This window comes from Nerophis ophidion, linkage group LG18, assembly GCF_033978795.1.
Source record: "Nerophis ophidion isolate RoL-2023_Sa linkage group LG18, RoL_Noph_v1.0, whole genome shotgun sequence".
Classification (NCBI taxonomy): domain Eukaryota; kingdom Metazoa; phylum Chordata; class Actinopteri; order Syngnathiformes; family Syngnathidae; genus Nerophis; species Nerophis ophidion.
In genome coordinates, this window is record NC_084628.1 from 46205028 (window position 1) to 46226013 (window position 20986).

The window sequence follows — 20986 nt, forward strand, 5'->3', positions numbered from 1 at the left end:
AAAAGCGCGTGTCACGGACAGACGTAGAAGGAGATTTTTACAGGAAAATTCTAAAACTTAGTTATATATCGGATATATCAGATTGTGGTGGGTTTATTTTTTACCCTTCACGTTCATATTTCACTGTGTTTGTTGCATTTTTATTGCGTTTCGCTTGATTGTAAAATATGTGGATTAAGAGGGTGTGTGACGTTCATATGTTGTCAATATTCAGCGTTTTATCCTTCATAGTTAATATTGTAAATCATACATTCTTTATTTTCATGTACATTCTGGGTGTCTCACTCAGTAAAAAAAAAGGTTGAAATTCCATTCCGTTTTTAAGGCGGTCTGTCATAACGTTTTTTAGCATTCGATCAGACACTATTGTGAGGTTTTGTATTAGTGTTCTTAAAAATCAAATATACCGGCCCTCAGACATATTTTCCTCTCTAAATTTGGCCCTCTGAGTCAAAATTATTGCCCAGGCCTGGTCTTACAAGGAACAAGGAGTAGCATACACACCCCAGTACATCATCGAGTTCAATAAACCTATTGTTGTTATGGTTAACTGAGGAAGGTGACGGCAAAAGACACTAGAGGTCGATGTAGCTCTATAGATTTATTATATATATTAACACATCCATCCATCCATTTTCTACCGCTTATTCCCTTTGGAGTCGCGGGGGGCGCTGGTGCCTATCTCAGCTACAATCGGGCAGAAGGCGGGTACACCCTGGACAAGTCGCCACCTCATCGCAGGGCCAACACAGATAGACAGACAACATTCACATTTACATTCACACACTAAGGCCAATTATTAACCATATATATACATATATAATAATCAAACAATATAAATATAAACTAAGGAAATTGAGTGTGAACTAGATACAAGAGTGTGTATGGTGTAAGACTATGTGTAATATTTAACTGGAGGGTTTTACCGTAAATGTTGGTGAGAGCGAAAGATCACGAAAGTCCGTGGGGCAGGCAGATGATCCAGGGTAGGAGCGAAGAGACAAGATCCGTTTCCGAGAGGGAGGTCGAGATCCAAGAGGGCAGTCCGAGAAGCAGGGTAAAGACAACGAGGAATCACGAGACACAGAAACGTCAAACACGGGAACGGAGGTCTGCAGTAAGATGACACGGCAATGAAACACGGAAGGGAAAACAGACAGAGAGCAGGATTGCATCAAGCAGGATGATCGCTTACAGAATGCCAACTGAAGACTATACTCCGGCGAGCCATGCCGGTGAATGATTACAGCTGATGGATGCTGCAGGGCGGAAACGCGCATGGCGCGTCCCTGGATGTGCGCGCCCGTGGGAATGTCCTGAGGTGGGCTCACTGGAGCACACAGACGGATGAACGGTGTTGGCAGGGGTCTGAGAAGTAACAATTGATTACTGATTCCTGCCGTTGTGTCGTCTCCTTCCCCCGACGTACGTAACAATTCCACCAACTAAAACCCTTTAAGGGGCTTTAGCAGGCTCAAAAACTGGATGGAAACCAACGCTTCCCACCCAACCTGGAACGGGCGAAACTTGCCAAAGTTGTTTCAAAAAGATTGAGCCTGTAATTGCTGCCAAGGGTGCATCAAAAAGTAGTGAGAAAAGGCTGTGAATACTTATGCACATGTGATTCTTTTACTTTTATTAGTTTTAAGATACCGTATTTTTCGGACTATAAGTCGCAGTTTTTTTCCATAGTTTGGCCAGGGGTGCGACTTATATATGTTTTTTTTTCCTTCTTTATTATGCATTTTCGACAAATCGAAAAAACGGTAGTTGCAAAAAAAAAAGCTGTAAAATAACAAAATGTGCAAAAAGTGAAGCGCTGTGAATACTTTCCAGAGGCACTTAGGAATGACAATTGAAAACCGGTTCTTGTTCAGAACCCGTTCGCAGTGTATCACTTCCTTGGAACCGATTGCCATGTGTGGAAAGGCGGAGCCGATGGTCCGACGGCGGGGGAGGGCGTGCTGGAGCCATGCCCCAGATTGGCGGCAAGGAGGTGGAGAATGCGGCGGAGCGGATAGGCGAGGCTAGGCTAGGCGTGCCGGGAGCGACGCCACCGCAATCTAAATCAGGTGCGTGGCTCACACACCGGGAAACGATTAAACCATCTCATCATGATGTATAAAAGGGGAAAAGGAGGAGAGATCGAAAGAGGAGTAGGAGCGACTAGGAAGCAAGAGAGGCCAAAAAGCAGACGAGGACGGCAGCTGAAAAGCAGACCGGGAACGAGCAGTGGAGGAAGGAGCTGAAAAGCGATCCGAACTGCAGCCAAGCTTTATTGCAAAATAAAAGAGTCAAACCTGCTCAAAAGTATGTCCTTCCTGGGTGGTCCATTGAACCCGCACGACGACAGCAAGAGACTGTCACACCATGTTTTTAAACCATTCCCTTAACAAAATTGCGGGTGGGGATGAGGTCATCAGCGACCGGGCGGAACGAACACTCTAAAGTCTGATTACATTTTACAAGAAATGATTGCAACAGCCTACTTGGAAGAATTGCAAGGCTGCTTTTTCATCAACCAGGAGGACATACCAGAAATATCTTGAAACATTTGAATACATAACATGCAATAACCATGAATGGAAGTCGCTTTTTCAACAAACTCCTATCTCATTCCAGTACAAAACCCAAAACCGGTGAAGTTGGCAAGTTGGGTAAATGGTAAATAAAAACAGAATATTTGCAAATCCTTTAACTTATTTTCAATTGGATTGACCGCAAAGACGAGGTATTTATTGTTTAAACTGAGAAACTACTTTTTGTTTTGTTTTGCAAATAATCATTAACTTATAATTTAATGGCAGCAACACATTGCAAAAAAGTTGGCACGGGGGCATTTTTACCTCTGTGTTACATGTCCTTTCCTTTTAACAACACTCATAACATTTAGGAACTGAGGAGATCGATTTTTGAAGATTTTCAGGTGGAATCCTTTCCCATTCTTGCTTGATGTACAGCTTTAAAGGCCTACTGAAAGCCACTACTAGCGACCACGCAGTCTGATAGTTTATATATCAATGATGAAATATTAACATTGCAACACATGCCAATACGGCCTTTTTAGTTTACTAAATTACAATTTTAAATTTCCCGCGGAGTTTCTTGTTGAAAACGTTGCATGTTTCTGACGTCTCGGGTTGTAGCGGACATATTAGCCCAGCACCACACACGGCTAAAAGTCGTCTCTTTTCATCGCAAAATTACACAGTAATTTAAACATCTGTGTTGCTGAATCTTTTGCAATTTGTTCAATTAATAATGGAGACGTCAAAGAAGAATACTGTTGGTTGAAAGCGGTGGATTGCAGCTGCCTTTAGCACCGAAACACAGCCGGTGTTTCTTTGTTTGTTGTGAAGCTTTAACACAGAGCGGTCAAGCGAACATGTTTCTCTACGTCAACCAGCAAGTTTTTGGATGGGAAAATTGTGATTTTAAGTCAGCTCTTACCGGAGACTTCAGTGGAATATGCGACTTCATCCTGCAGCTCAAAAAGGCAGCTGTGATCTTGGCTCCTTGGCTTCTCTCAGAGACACTGGCGTTCACCACAGCCCTCCGACTTTCAGGTATGACTTTACAACCTCACTAAAACACTATTAAAACAATAAGCAGATAAGGGATCTTCCAGAATTAGCCTAGTAAATGTGTCTATTTACATCTGAAATGCCGCCTGGTGCCGTCACCCTTTTTTTTTTTTGTGCCTCACTCTAACTTTCCTCATCCAGGAATCTTTCATCCTCGCTCAAATGAATGGGGAAATCGTCGCTTTCTCGGTCCGAATCACTCTCGCTGCTGGTGGCCATGATTGTAAACAATGTTCAGATGTGAGGAGCTCCACAACCCGTGACGTCACGCGCACATCGTCTGCTACTTCCGGTACAGGCAAGGCTTTTTTTTTAGCGACCCAAAATTGCAAACTTTATTGTCGATGTTCTCTATTAAATCCTTTCAGCAAAAATATGGCAATATCGCGAAAAGATCAAGTATGACACATAGAATGGACCTGCTATCCCCGTTTATGTAAGAAAATCTCATTTCAGTAGGCCTTTAAGTTGTTCAACATTCCAGGGTTTCCATTGTCCTATTTTAGGCTTCATAATGCGCCACACATTCTCAATGGGAGACAGGTCTGGACTACAGGCAGGCCAGTCTAGTACCCACATTTTTCCTACAAAACCATCCTGTAGTAACATGTGCGGAATTTGGCTTGGCATTGTCTTGCTGAAATAAGCAGGGGCGTCCATGAAAAATACTTTTCTTGGATGGCAACATATGTTGCTTCAAAGCCTGTATGTACCTTTCACCATTAATGGTGCCTTCACAGATGTGTAAGTTACCCATGCCTTGGGCACTAATGCACCCCCATACCATCACAGATGCTGGCTTTTCCACGTTGTGCCTATAACAGTCCGTATGGTTCTTTTCCATTTTGGCCACAGTTTCCCCCAAAAAATTGAAACGTGAACTCGTCAGACCAAAGCACACTTTGCCACTTTTCACCAGTCCATCTTAGATGAGCTCGGGCCCAGCGAAGCCGGCTGCATTTCTGGGTGTTGTTGATAAATGGCTTTTGTTTTGCAAACTAAACTAAACCAAAAAATGAAAGACCTGCTTCATCCTGCCTGCGCTAACAAAATAAGAGTCTCAGAAAGCTGGCGTGCACAAGCTAGTAAGCTACAGAGTTTGCCGCCAATGTAGTTCTTGTAAAGTGTATAAAAAGGAGTATGGAAGCTTGGCAAATCCGATGCCAGAAACCTACCACTTTCATGTGGTTTTGGACAGAAAGGAGGACTTTTTGTCTCCTCCATTTGAAAATAAGGCACGCTATCAGCACTACTGTCTGATTCCTATCAATGCAAGTCATCAGAATCAGGTAATACTCCAACTTATATTATTGTCTTCATGAAAGAAAGGAATATATATATGTCAAGCATGCTTGTATTATCATTAAACACCTTCAACTCGTTAATAAAAACATCTCTTGAATAAATAATTATAAATTATACGTTCGGTCAGGAAAAAACAGAGGCTATTTCATCCCATCAAGCCTGTTTCACAGGTTTCCCTGCTCGTAACCTTGTATAATGTACCCTATGTATATATATATATGTGTATATATATATATATATATATATATATATATATATATATATATATATATATATATATATAGACCCTCAATAAAGCAGGCTACAGGCTTGTAGGGATGAAATAGCCTCTGTTCTTTTCTGACCTAATGTATATTCCGCTTGATCCCGGTATTGAGCACTGTAGTGAAGTGAAGTGAATTATATTTATATAGCGCTTTTTCTCTAGTGACTCAAAGCGCTTTACATAGTGAAACCCAATATCTAAGTTACATTTAAACCAGTGTGGGTGGCACTGGGAGCAGGTGGGTGAAGTGTCTTGCCCAAGGACACAACGGCAGTGACTAGGATGAGCTATACCGCCCCTGTATAACGGATAAACAACAGGAAACGACTATAAATATAAATTATATATATGAATGAGGTAGATCCCCTCAACTTGGTCGGTTGAAAAGTAGCTCACCTGCAGAAAAAAGTGTGGGCACCCTTGGTTTTCAGCAGTGTTTTTCAACCACTGTGCCGCGGCACACTGGTGTGACAGCATCTGTGATGGTATGGGGGTGCATTAGTGCCCAAGGCATGGGTAACGTACACATCTGTGAAGGCACCATTAATGCTGAAAGGTACATACAGGTTTTGGAACAACATATGTTGTCATCCAAGCGAAGCTTTTTCATGGACGCCCCTGCTTATTTTAGCAGGACGATGCCAAGCCACATTCAGCACGTGTTACAACAGCGTGGCTTCGTGGAAAAAAAGAGTGCGGGTACTTTCCTGGCCCGCCTGCAGTCCAGACATGTCTCCCATGGAAAATGTGTGGCGCATTGTGAAGCGTAAAATACGACACCGGAGACCCCGGACTGTTGAACGACTGAAGCTCTACATAAAACAAGAATGGGAAAGAATTCCACTTTCAAAGCTTCAACTTTTCTCAGTTCCCAAACGGAAACCAACATTGAATGACCGTGAACTTCCATCCCTCAGACGGCACTGTATCAAAAACCGACATCAATCTCCAAAGGATATCACCACATGGGCTCAGGATCACTTCAGAAAACCACTGTCACTAAATGCAGTTGGTCGCTACATCTGTAAGTGCAAGTTAAAACTCTACTTTGCAAAGCGAAAGCCATTTATCAACAACATCCAGAAACGCCGCCGGTTTCTCTGGGCCCGAGATCATCTCAGATGGACTAATGCAAAGTGGAGAAGTGTTCTGTGGGCTGACGAGTCCACATTTCAAATTGTTTTTGGAAATATTCGACATTGTGTCATCCGGACCAAAGGGGAAGCGAACCATCCAGACTGTTATCAACGCAAAGTTCAAAAGCCAGCATCTGTGATGGTATGTTGGTGCATTAGTGCCCAAGGCATGGGTAACTTACACATCTGTGAAGGCACCATTAATGCTGAAAGGTACATACAGGTTTTGGAACAGCATATGCTGCCATCTATGCGCTGTCTTTTTCATGGACGCCCCTGCTTATTTCAGCAAGACAATGCCAAGCCACATTCAGCACGTGCTACAACACTCTTCATAAAAAAAGAGTGCGGGTACTTTCCTGGCCCGCGTGCCGTTCAGAACTGTCTCTCATAAAAAATTTGTGGCGCATTATGAAGTGTAAAATACGACAGCGGAGACCCCGGACTGTTGAACGACTGAAGCTCTACATAAAACAAGAATGGGAAAGAATTCCACTTTCAAAGCTTCAACAATTAGTTTCCTCAGTTCCCAAACGTTTATTGAGTGTTGTTAAAAGAAAAGGTGATGTAACACAGTGGTGAACATGCCCTTTCCCAACTATTTTGGCACGTGTTGCAGCCATGAAATTCTAATTATTATACGTTTCTGAGTTTGAACATCAAATTGTCTTTGTAGTGCATTCACTTGAATATTGGTTGAAAAGGATTTGCAAATCATTGTATTCTGTTCAAATTTACATCTAACACAATTCCCCAACTCATATGGAAACAGGCTTTGTATTATGAATACAGAAAATCAGGGGGAGCAACAACAAGTAGATACGGCAACAACATGGCTTCCATTTGAGAAGTTTAATGCGAGCGAGGCAGATTAGAAGAAAGTTTTTCGGTTACAAAAACCCGGAGCGCTTAATCATGAGCATAGCCTCAAGCGATATGGGCTTTAAACGCAGGGCCTTCTATCATATTAGAACTCCTCCGCTCTTATCTACGGCACAGGCTCGGGCAGGAGTATAATGTGAAATTACCACAACCTGGAACGTCCGTATGCTTTAAAAGGTCTGTGAGTAATGGCGGAACAGAGGAGAGGTACATCGCGTCGTCGCTCTGTGCTAATATTTCACATTTCATTACAAGACAAAACACCACACCCATCGTTTTAATTAACATTATGAGTAAATGTTATAATTACGTATTTAAAGGTCTACTGAAAGCCACTACTAGCGACCACACAGTCTGATAGTTTATATATCAATGATGAAATATTAACATTGCAACACATGCCAATACGGCCTTTTTAGTTTACTAAATTGCAATTTTAAATTTCGCGCAAAGTATCCTGTTAAAAACGTCAGTATGATGACGAGTGCGAGTGGCGTCTCAGGTCGTAGCGGACATTTTTTTTCCAGCCCGATCCAAGCTATAAGTAGTCTGCTTTAATCGCATGATTACACAGTATTCTGGACCTCTGTTTTGCTGAATCTTTAAATAATGTTCAATTAATAATGGAGACATCAAAGAAGAAAGATGTAGGTGGGAAGCGGTGTATTGCGGCCGCCTTTAACAACACAAACACAGCCGGTGTTTCCTTGTTTACATTCCCAAAGGTGAAGCTTTACTATGGAACAAAGCGGTCAAGCGAACATGGTTCCCGACCACATGTCAACCGGCAGGTTTCGGTGAGAAAATGGTGGTAATAAGTCGGCTCCTACCGTAGACATGAGCGGAGCTTGCGTCGTTCCTCGTGCACCTGTCGAAGAGGCAGCTGCGTGGCTTCCCTCAGAGACACTGGCGGTCACCACACCCGCGGCTGTGTTGGAGCCACTATGGATTGAACTTTCACAGTATCATGTTAGACCCGCTCGACGTCCATTGCTTTCGGTCCCCTAGAGGGGGGGGGTTGCCCACATCTGAGGTCCTCTCCAAGGTTTCTCATAGTCAGCATTGTCACTGGCGTCCCACTGGATGTGAATTCTCCCTGCCCACTTGGTGTGAGTTTTCCTTGCCCTTTTGTGGGTTCTTCCGAGGATGTTGTAGTCGTAATGATTTGTGCAGTCCTTTGAGACATTTGTGATTTGGGGCTATATAAATAAACATTGATTGATTGATTGACCCCTCTGACTTTCAGGTACGACAGTATAATCTCACTACAAGACTAGTAACACAATAAGCAGATAAGGGATTTTCCAGAATTATCCTAGTAAATGTGTCTAATAACATCTGATTCACTGCCCTGTCTTTTTTTTTCTTTCTTTATCATTCACTCTAACTTTCCTCATCCACAAATCTTTCATCCTCGCTCAAATTAATGGGGAAATCGTCGCTTTCTCGGTCCGAATCGCTCTCGCTGCTGGTGGCCATGATTGTAAACAATGTTCAGATGTGAAGAGCTCCACAACCCGTGACGTCACGCGCACATCGTCTGCTACTTCCGGTACAGGCAAGGCTTTTTTATTAGCGACCAAAAGTGGCGAACTTTATCGTGGATGTTCTCTACTAAATCCTTTCAGCAAAAATATGGCAATATGGCGAAATGATCAAGTATGACACATAAAATGGACCTGCTATCCCCGTTTGAATAAGAACATCTCATTTCAGTAGGCCTTTAATGTTTGGCACCTGTGCTGTTGCAGTGGAATCCGGGAGGGCAGGGAAGGCAGCCGTCCTTACTTCCCGCACCAGGGGAGGCTCTATAGGTGGACGCAGGACAAGGTTTGGGTCCCGTCCAGCCGTTATTGTCACTTCCGGGCAAACCGTCACAGTAATGACCAGCAGGGCACGGACGTGCGCTCGGCTCTCCTGTAAACAAACAAGGAACATTTAGGTAGTAAAGAAAAGGTTTGATGAAGGATGGATGGAGAGAGTCACATGGAACATTTGTTCCGGATTGAAGAATTGATTTCTGTGGAGAGGCGGAACCGACGGGCCGACGGCTGGGCAGGGCAAGCCATAGCCCTGCTCAAGATGGCGGCAAGGAGGCGGAGAATGCGGCGGAACGACGCCGCCGCAATCAAGATCAGGTGCGTGGCTGGCTCACACACCAGTGATGAATATCCTCGCAGAGAATAAAAGGGTAGAAGGAGGAAAGATCGAGAGAAGGAGGTGGAGTGTCCGCAGCACTGCAGGAGAGCGAGCAAAGAGCGACAGAGTACAGCACAGACGAAGACGACGACACGGCAGCAAAGGAGGAGCTGAAAGAGCGACCCGACCGACACTCAAGCTTTATTGAAAAATAAAGAGTCAAACCTGTGCTCAGCAAGATGTCCTTCCTGGGTGGTCCACGCAACCCACACGACGACGGCAGGAGTCAGTCACAATTTCATTATGTCATTTATCACTTGAAGAGCCAAGGTCTGCTCGTGGTTCTAAAAAAGAGCTCCGGTGGCTGTCAGCCATTTTTTTCTTTTGTATTATTCCCAGCTCCTGCTGGCCGCTCCGACTCCAATTACCTGCCTACCGCCATGGCAGGCGAACAAAAGCCGGCGTTGCTTTCCAGGCGAAAAGAATTAAAAACGAGGCTTTAATGACTGACACTAATTGAATAACTTTCCCTCTCAGTTCTATTTACATTATCTTTGCATTTCACAGCCTACACATGCACTATATGGCCAAAAGTATCTGGCCGCCCTTCCAAATGTTGAGAATCAGGTGTTCTAATCACTTGGCCTGACCACAGGTGTATACAATCAAGTATTTAGGCATGGAAACTGTTTCTGCAAACATTTGTGAAAAAATGGGCCGCTTTCAGTGATTTCCAGCGTGAAACTGTCATAGGATGCCACCTGTGCAACAAATCCATCCAGCCGTCCATTTCCTACCGCTTGTCCCTTTTGGGCTCGCGGGGGGTGCCGAAGCCTATCTCAGCTGGATTCGGGCGGAAGGCGGTGTACGCCCTGGACAAGTCGCCACCTCATCACAGGGCCAACACAGACAACATTCACACATTAGGACCAATTTAGTGTTGCCAATCAACCAGGTGCATGACTTTGGAGGTGGGAAGAAGCCAGAGTACCTGGAGGGAACCCACACAGTCACGGGGAGAACATGCAAACTCCACACAGAAAGATCCCGAGCCCGGGATTGAACTCAGGACTACTCAGGACCTTCCTATTGTGAGGGAGATGCACTAACCCTTGTATCACCGTGCTGCCTGTGCAACAAATCCAGTCGTGAAATGTCCTCGCTCCTAAATATTCCAAAATCAACTGTCGGCTTTATTATAAGAAAATGGAAGCGTTTTGGGAACAACAGCAACTCAGCCACCAAGAGGTAGGCCATGGAAACTGACAGAGAGGGGTCAGCAGATGCTGAAGCGCAAAGAGGTCGTCAATTTTCTGCACAGTCAGTTGCGACAGAGCTCTAAAATTCATGTGACCTTCCAATTAGCCCACGCACAGCACGCAGAGAGCTTCATGGAATGGGTTTCCATGGCCGAGCAGCTGCATCTAAGCCATACATCACCAAGTCCAATTCAAAGCGTCGGATGCAGTGATGCAAAGCACGTCGCCACTGGACTCTAGAGTGAAGTGAATTGTGAAGTGAATTATATTTATATAGCGCTTTTCTCTAGTGACTCAAAACGCTTCTACATAGTGAAACCCAAAATATAGGTTACATCTAAAGCAGTGTGGGTGGCACTGGGAGCAGGTGGGTAAAGTGTCTTGCCCAATGACACAACGGCAGTGACTAGGATGGCGGAACCGGGGATCGAACCTGGAACCCTGAAGTTGCTGGCTATACCGCCCCAGAGAAATGGAGACGCATTCTCTGGAGTGATGAATCACGCTTTTCCATCTGGCAATCTGATGGACCAGTCTGGGTTTGGAGGCTGCCAGGAGAACGCTACATTTCTGACAGCATTGTGCTAAATGTGAACATTTGGTGGAGAAGGAATTATGGTGTGGGGTTGTTTTTTCAGGAGTTTGGCTTGGACATTTTGTCCTTCCCAGAAGAGCTGAAGCTGTAAAAACTGGAAAAGGTGGATGGACATCATTTTGGACGCTATGGGTTAGGAATGGGATGGCAATTTAAGTTCATATGTGAGTCAAGGAAGGAAGAAAGGTAATATATTTTTCCAAAATTGAATAATAAATGTGAGTTCATACCAGATGGACACCAGTGTTGTGGTGGACACGCTAAACAGTCCTGCGCACTGGCACCACCTGGGTGTCTTCTGATGGTGTTTTCTGGGCACATCACAGCCTTGTCCGTGCCTTCAGGACAGTAAAAGCCTGCAAAGAAGAATCATCATCAACTCAAGAAAAGCTGTATTAACTAAATAAAACTATGTATAGCGATATTCAACTCAATTATTCTGGGGGCACATTTCGAAAAAGTATCCTTATTTTGTACATTCCGGAGAACCAGCGTCCTCTACAGTAGACATTGATTGATCTTGGTTGTTTAGAATAATTATGTGTAAGTTATCACATAAATCTGATGCTTAAAGGCCGTTGCTATAGTTATAATCAATTGTGCTGAAGGTGTACGGCATTTAAGTCTCACCTTAAAACTCATCTGTATACTCTAGCCTTTAAATAAACCTCCTTTTTAGACCAGTTGATCTGCCGCTTCTTTTCTTTCTCCTATGTCCCCCCCTCCCTTGTGGAGGGGGTCCGGTCCGATGACCATGGATGAAGTACTGGCTGTCCAGAGTCGAGACCCAAGATGGACCGCTCGTCGGGACCCAGGATGGACCGCTCGCTTGTGTATGGGTTGGGGACATCTCTACGCTGCTGATCCGCCTCCGCTTGAGATGGTTTCCTGTGGACGGGACTCTCGCTGCTGTCTTGGATCCGCTTGAACTGAACTCTCGCGGCTGTGTTGGAGCCACTATGGATTGAACTTTCACAGTATCATGTTAGACCCGCTCGACATCCATTGCTTTCGGTCCTCTAAAGGGGGGGGGGGGGGGGGGGGTTGCCCACATCTGAGGTCCTCTCCAAGGTTTCTCATATTCAGCATTGTCACTGGCGTCCCACTGGATGTGAATTCTCCCTGCCCACTGGGTGTGAGTTCTCCTTGCCCTTTTGTGGGTTCTTCCGAGGATGTTGTAGTCGTAATGATTTGTGAAGTCCTTTGAGACATTTGTGATTTGGGGCTATATAAATAAACATTGATTGATTGATTGATTGATACTTTTCTATCTGTGTAAAGGGACATTGTCTCGGATCAGTATCTGCGTCCAGAACATCAAGTGCCGTGACGCAGACAGAGCAGCGAAATAACGAGTGTCAGCACATTTGCATTTCATGCATAGTCGTATATTGTATCTAACTGGGGATGCTGAAATTACCCCCCTTTCCTTCAGCAGCTGCTTCAGTGACCAAATAACTAGACTTTAGAGCATAGTTTGGATCTGTAACTACAGTAAAGCCCAAAAACGTCTCTCCTCATTGAGCCAAATTGAACTCTGTCTCTGCATGATTCCTTGCTTCATGTCTGTTTAATAGATGTCATCAGTGTTTGAACCTGATTGGTCTGTTGTTGTTTTTTTGTCAGAGCTATAGGAGCGCTCTGATGTTTTCAAGGACCTTCTGCAAAAAAGCTGTAGTTAAAGATCATCTCTCTGACAACACTTAAGTGTTTTTAAGTTTTTTTTAACTGAACTCACCTGTTGAATAGCCCAAAGGACGGCCTCATTTTTGTAAATCATATGTTTAGACACCAGTGTTCTATGTTAGAATAGAATATAGTTTTATTGTCATTATTGCAGTGAACAGGTTCACAAAGAACAACAACATTAGAGCAGATCCTCTAAGGTGCATATACAATATGGTAATATAAATAGTAAAAAAAAAAGATAGAAATGAGAGATTTATCTATGTATAAAATATATATCCACACAGATGCATATATGCATGCATAAGAATATATATATATATATACACACATACATATAACATTAATGCACATTATAGTCCGATTATTATTTTTGCTATAATGTTAAAATGTCAATGCAAGGATTTTCTAGTGTTGTGTTTTTCAACCTTTTATGAGCCAATGCACATTTTTTGCGTTGAAAAAATCCAGAGGCACACCACCAGCAGAAAACATAAAAAATTTAAACTGCAGTTGCTTTGTTTTAGAATTCAAGAATATTTAGGTTGTTGTTATTGTCAGGTTAATTGTATTTAAGTTATCACAAAACTTTGTGTTTCAAAGCTGTCTTTGATCTTACCAATCAAAAGGCTTATAAAACTCCAATGTCTAGGATGGGAAGCGACATGAAGGTGTCGGTTTCTTTGATGTATTGTAATACGCAGGAAGCTTTTGTCTTGACCCGATATCTAAAAACGGAGAGGAAGCAGGACCTGACCCCTCTCTAGGCACCTTTTCTTTGAACTGTTTTGTAACAAAAGTCGACGGCTGTTTATGACCCCCCTTCCTTTAGAATCAGGGAAAGTCCAAATAAAAGAGGAGGTGTACAATTTTTTTGTCAGAGCGTGGTGGGAGACTGTACAAAAAGTACAGCCCAGATGTTTCTCCTCAATTGAGCTAAATTGAATTCTGTCTATTTTTAATTCCTTGCTTCTTTATCTGTTTAATAGATGTCATCAGTGTTTGAACCTGACAGCTATCCTTCTTTGTGTGGACATTGTCGATTGTCATGTACTTTGTGGACGCCGTCTCTGCTTAACACGCTGTACGTCTTTGCTGTCGTCCAGCATTGTGTTTTTGTCAGTTCAGTTTTAGTTTCGTTTTGCATAGCCTTCCCTAAGCTTCAATGCCTTTTCGTAGGGGCACTCACCATACTTTTTTTTTTGGTTTAAAGCAGGGGTCTCAAACTCAATTTACCTGGGGGCCACTGGATGCAGAAATTGGGTGAGGCTGGGCCGCAAGAAAAGATTTCTTAAAAAAAGTCTAACATGCACTTTTTAAGGAATTCACCTACTTTGAAAAGCTTTCCCGCCATAGAATCATACTTGCCAACTCTCCCGATTTTTCCGGGAAATACCCAAATATCAGTGCCCCTCCCGGGGCAATCATTCTCCCGGTTTTCACCCAGAAAACAATATTAAGGGCGTGCCGTGATGGCACTGCCTTTAGCGTCCTCTACAACCCTGCTGTCTCGTCCACTTTCCCTCCATACAAACAGCATGCCGGCCCAGTCACATATTGTATGAGGCTTCTGCAGACCCACAGAAGTGATTGCAAGACATACTTGATCAACAGCCATACAGGTCACACTGAGGGTGGCCGTATAAACAACTTTAACACTGTTACAAATATCCGCCACACTGTGAACCCACACCAAACAAGAATGACAAACACATTTTGGGAGAACATCCGCACCGTAACACAACAGAACAAGTACCCAGAATCCAATGCAGCCCTATAACTCTTCCAGACTAGAATAGGGGGCGGGGTTGGGGGAAGGGGGGGCGGGGGTGTATATTGTAGCCCGGAAGAGTTAGGGCGGCATGGGATTCTGGGTATTTGTTCTGTTGTGTTTATGTTGTGTTACGGTGCAGATGTTCTCCCAAAATGTGTTTGTCATTCTTGTTTGGTGTGGGTTCACAGTGTGGCGTATATTTGTAACAGCGTTAAAGTTGTTTATACGGCCACCCTCAGTGTGACCTGTGTGGCTGTTATCAACTATGTCTTGCAGTCGCTTACTGCGTCTACAGAAGTCAAATACAACATGTGGCTGGGCTGGCACACTGTTTGTACAGGTTGTAGAGGACGCTAAAGACAGTGCCTCCACGGTGCCCGCTTAATATTGTTGTTTGCGTGAAATATTGTAGCCCGGAAGAGTTAGGGCTGCATGGGATTCTGGGTATTTGTTCTGTTGTGTTTATGTTGTGTTACGGTGCAGATGTTCTCACAAAATGTGTTTGTCGTTCTTGTTTGGTGTGGGTTCACAGTGTGGCGCATAATTGTAACAGCGTTAAAGTTGTTTATACGGCCACCCTCAGTGTGACCTGTGTGGCTGTTGATCAAGTATGTCTTGCAGTCGCTTACTGCGTCTACAGAAGTCAAACACAACATGTGGCGGGGCTGGCACACTGTTTGTACAGGTTGTAAAGGATGCTAAAGACAGTGCCTCCACGGTGCCCGCTTAATATTGTTGTTTGCGTGAAATATTGTAGCCCGGAAGAGTTAGGGCTGCATGGGATTCTGGGTATTTGTTCTGTTGTGTTTATGTTGTGTTACGGTGCGGATGTTCTCCCTAAATGTGTTTGTCATTCTTGTTTGGTGTGGGTTCACAGTGTGGCGCATATTTGTAACAGCGTTAAAGTTGTTTATACGGCCACCCTCAGTGTGACCTGTGTGGCTGTTGATCAACTATGTCTTGCAGTCGCTTACTGCGTCTACAGAAGTCAAATACAACATGTGGCTGGGCTGGCACACTGTTTGTACAGGTTGTAGAGGACGCTAAAGACAGTGCCTCCACGGTGCCCGCTTAATATTGTTGTTTGCGTGAAATATTGTAGCCCGGAATAGTTAGGGCTGCATGGGATTCTGGGTATTTGTTCTGTTGCCCGCTTAATATTGTTGTGTGGGTGAAATTCGGGAGAATGATTTCTCCTGGAGGGGCACTGAAAATTGGGAGTCTCCCGGAAAAATCGAGGGTATACAAGTATGACGCTGTAAAGTGTCATTCATATAAGACTCGCGGGCCGCACCAACATCAAATTTTCACATCAAGGTGCGGGCCGCAAAATAACGTCTCGCGGACCGCAATTGGCCCGCAGGCCCCATTTTAGAGACCCCTGGTTTAAAGCATTAAATACATTTTCACCTGCATGCTGCCTCCCGCTGTCTGCATATTGTGATCATGACAAACCATGTTCCCACATCTACAAAGCAATTAGCTACCTGCTGCCACCTATTGATATGAAAGAGTATAACATGGTTAAAAACGGCACATTATTTGCAGACTATAATTAATGCTTTGCAAAAAAATATGTTTACCCCAAATAGTTGAAATTAAATAATCTCCCACGGCACACCAGACTGTGTCTCACGGCACATCTATCCATCCATCCATCTTCTTCCGCTTATCCGAGGTCGGGTCGCGGGGGCAACAGCCTAAGCAGGGAAACCCAGACTTCCCTCTCCCCAGCCACAGTGGTTGAAAAACACTGTTCTAATGTGTTTACAGTGGTCCAAGTTCCTCTATAAAACAAGTTTTTTTCGGAATTTTCTGCAACAATGCTTGTCTCCCGAGTTTTGAACCGAACTCAGGGACGGGTATGGTGGCCCCCAGGATATATTTGGCCCCCAGACCCGCAGTTGAATAGAGCTGTTTGTCCAGTATATGCATTATATCTACAATGAGGGTGTGCTCTACCTGGGGGGCAGGGTCCAGCACACTGCATGCCCCACTGACACTGGGTAGGGTCAGGTATTGATCCCTGCGGGGTGAAGTCTGCACTCCCGGAAACACAAAGATACCCTGCAGCACATGTGCCTTGTATCTTGCCAGCTCTGTAAAGAAAGGGAACAAAAACGCCCATTAATAAAGTATTTCACATTCAAAAGTAGTACAGAGCAGGGGTTCTTAACTTTTTCTCTACAGAGGGATCCAGGGCCCCTTCAAATATTAACACTGAATTAGTAATATTACTCTTGATTTTATTTGTATTCAATGTTTGTATTTAACTTACTTACAGTTTTCCAGGTTAAATAACCTTGTCAAATGTAATGAAACCATGAGTTAATCACAAATAGAGTTATTTATTTGACACATAAACATTTGGCTGAGGTCAGGCTGATTACAACAATAAGTACTAACCAAATATCCTGCATAAGAAGGGACTCGTAAATAACTAAGCGGAAATGTATATACAATTAATTTGTGCCAAAATAAACTTATATCACTATAATAAATGTTACTTAAATGTTCTAAGACTTGAGAAGTTTGAGATTGGAGTTACTGCCACAAGTGGTGGAAAAATATTATTATTATTATTATTATTATTATTATTCTCCATTCATTAATCCATCCATCCATTCATTGTGATGGATTTATTATTATTTATTATTTATAATTAATATTATTATAATTATTATTATTGTCATTACTGCCACAAGTGGTGGAAAAATATTATTAATATTATCATTATTATTATTATTATTTTCATTACTGCCACAAGTGGTGGAAAATGTTTTATTATTATTATTATTATTATTATTATTATTATTATTGTCATTACTGCCACAAGTGGTGGAAATATATTATTATTATTATTATTATTATTATTATTATTCTCCATTCATTAATCCATCCATCCATTCATTGTGATGGATGTATTATTATTTATTATTTATAATTAATATTATTATAATTATTATTATTGTCATTACTGCCACAAGTGGTGGAAAAATGTTTAATTATTATTATTATTATTATTGTTGTCATTACTGCCACAAGTGGTGGAAAAATGTTTTATCATTATTATTATTATTGTCATTACTGCCACAAGTGGTGGAAAAAGTTTTTATTATTATTATTATTATTGTCATTACTGCCACAAGTGGTGGAAAAATGTTATTAATATTATCATCATTATTAATATTATTATTGTCATTACTGCCACAAGTGGTGGAAAATGTTTTTTTATTATTATTATTATTATTGTTGTCATTACTGCCACAAGTGGTGGAAAAATGTTTTATCATTATTATTATTATTATTATTGTCATTACTGCCACAAGTGGTGGAAAATGTTTTTTTATTATTATTATTATTATTGTCATTACTGCCACAAGTGGTGGAAAATGTGTATTATTATTATTATTGTCATTACTGCCACAAGTGGTAGAAAAATGTTGTTATTAATATTATCATCATTATTAATATTATCATTGTCATTACTGCCACAAATGGTGGAAATATTTTTATTATTATTATTATCATTATTGTTATTACTGCCACAAGTGGTGGAAAAATATTATTACTATTATTATTATTCTCCACTCATTAATCCATCCATCCATTCATTGTGATGGATTTATTATTATTTATAATTAATATTATTATAATTATTATTATTGTCATTACTGCCACAAGTAGTGGAAAAATGTTATTATTAATATTATTATTATTATTATTGTCATTACTGCCACAAGCGGTGGAAAAAGTTTTATTATTATTATTATTATTGTCATTACTGCCACAAGTGGTGGAAAATGTTTTATTATTATTATTATTATTATTATTATTATTATTGTCATTACTGCCACAAGTAGTAGAAAAATGTTGTTATTAATATTATCATCATTAATATTATTATTGTCATTACTGCCGCAAATGATGGAAAAATATTATTTATATTATTATTATTATTGTCAACACTGCCACAAGTGGTGGAAGAATGTTATTATTACTATTATTACTACTACTATTATTATTATTAATAATAATAATAGTATAATCATTGTCATTACTGCCACAAATGGTGGAAAAAATGTATTATCAATATTATTATTATTATTGTCATGACTGCCACAAGTGGTGGAAACATGTATTACAACTGACAGATATTTTTGGCACTGTTACAAATATGCACCACGCTGTGAACCCACACCCAAGAAGAATGAAAAACACATTTTGGGAGAAAAACACAACATAAACACCACAGAACATACCCAGAACCCCTTGCAGCACTAACTGTTCCGGGACGCTACGATATACAACCCCCCAGAACCTCAACCTCCTCATGCTCTCTCAGGGAGAGCATGTCCCAAATTCCAAGTTGCTGTTTTGAAGCATATTCAAGAAAAATAATGCACTTTGTGACTTCAATAATAAATATGGCAGTGCCGTGTTGCCATTTTTTTTCCATAATTTGAGTTGATTTATTTTGGAAAACGTTGTTACATTGTTTAATGCATCCAGTGGGGCATCACAACAAAATTAGGCATAATAATGTGTTAATTCCACGACTGTACATATCGGTATCGGTTGATATCGGAATCGGTAATTAAGAGTTGGACAATATCGGATATCGATATTATTGAACATCTCTACCTCCGGGTAATGTGGAATATACTGTAAACATTTAACACACAGGCATCTTGACATCTTATATATATATATATATATATATATATATATATATATATATATATATATATATATATATATATATATATATATATATAAAAGATAGATATATATATATATATATATATATATATATAAGATATATATATATATATATATATATATATATATATATATATATATATATATATATATATATATATATATATATATATATATATATATAAAAGATATATATATAATGTGGAATATACTGTAAACATTTAACACACAGGCATCTTGACATCTTTTATATATATATATATATATATATATATATATATATATAAAAGATATATATATATATATATATAAAAGATATATATATATATATATATATATATATATATAAAAGATATATATATATATATATATATATATATATATATATATATATAAAAGATATATATATATATATATACATATATATATAAAAGATATATATATATATATATATATATATATATATATATATATATATATATATATATATATATAAAAGATGTCAAGATGCCTGTGTGTTAAATGTTTACAGTATATTCCACATTACCCGGAGGTAGAGATGTTCAATAATATCGATATCCGATATTGTCCAACTCTTAATTACCGATTCCGATATCAACCGATACCGATATGTACAGTCGTGGAATTAACACATTATTATGCCTAATTTTGTTGTGATGCCCCACTGGATGCATTAAACAATGTAACAACGTTTTCCAAAATAAATCAACTCAAATTATGGAAAAAAAAATGGCAACACGGCACTGCCATATTTATTATTGAAGTCACAAAGTGCATTATTTTTCTTGAATATGCTTCAAAACAGCAACTTGGAATTTGTGACATGCTCTCCCTGAGAGAGCATGAGGAGGTTGAGGTTCTGGGGGGTTGTATATCGTAGCGTCCCGGAACAGTTAGTGCTGCAAGGGGTTCTGGGTATGTTCTGTGGTGTTTATGTTGTGTTACGGTGCAGATGTTCTCCCGAAATGTGTTTTTCATTCTTCTTGGGTGTGGGTTCACAGTGTGGCGCATATTTGTAACAGTGTTAAAGTTGTTTATACGGCCACCCTTAGTGTGACCTGTATGGCTGTTGACCAAGTATGCCTTGCATTCACTTGTGTGTATGAAAAGCCGTAGATATTATGTGATTGGGCCATTTATATTTACATCGAACACAATTTCCCAACTCATATGGAAACGGGAATTGTAGCTCTCGTCTCAAAGTAGGTTTACTGTCACATCACGCCCTGACTTATATTGAATTTTTTGCTCTTTTCCTGTGTGTAGTGTTTTAGTTCTTGTCTTGCGCTCCTACTTTGGTGGCTTTTCCCGGGTTGTTGGTATTTTTCTGTAGCAGTTTCATGTCTTCCTTTGAGCACTATTCCCTGCAGTTGCTTTGTTTCGGCAATCAAGAATATTGAAGTTGTTGCTATTGTCAGAATAATTGTATCCAAGTTATCACAAAACTTTGTGTTTCAATGAGTTCCCGGCGAGCTGACAAAAGCTGTCTTTGATCTTACCAATCAAAAGGCTTGTAAAACTCCACTGTGTAGGATGGGAAGCGGCATGAAGGTGTCTGTTTCTTTGATGTATTGTAATCCACCGGAAGATTTTGTCTTGACCCGAGATCTACAAAGCG

The 20986-nt window shown here is 40.9% G+C and overlaps 1 protein-coding gene across 1 annotated transcript in view; it reads right to left on the reverse strand.

Moving 5' to 3' along the window:
* The window catches only part of si:ch211-286b4.4 (zonadhesin), a 185733-nt gene that overhangs the window by 55857 nt on the left and 108890 nt on the right, over window positions 1-20986 (reverse strand). The window contains exons 36-38 of the mRNA XM_061878358.1: window positions 16588-16724; window positions 11396-11521; window positions 8910-9089 (exon numbers count right to left, since the gene is read on the reverse strand). Of these exons, the coding sequence (XP_061734342.1) occupies window positions 8910-9089; window positions 11396-11521; window positions 16588-16724 (443 nt within the window). The remainder of the gene's footprint in view (window positions 1-8909; window positions 9090-11395; window positions 11522-16587; window positions 16725-20986) is intronic.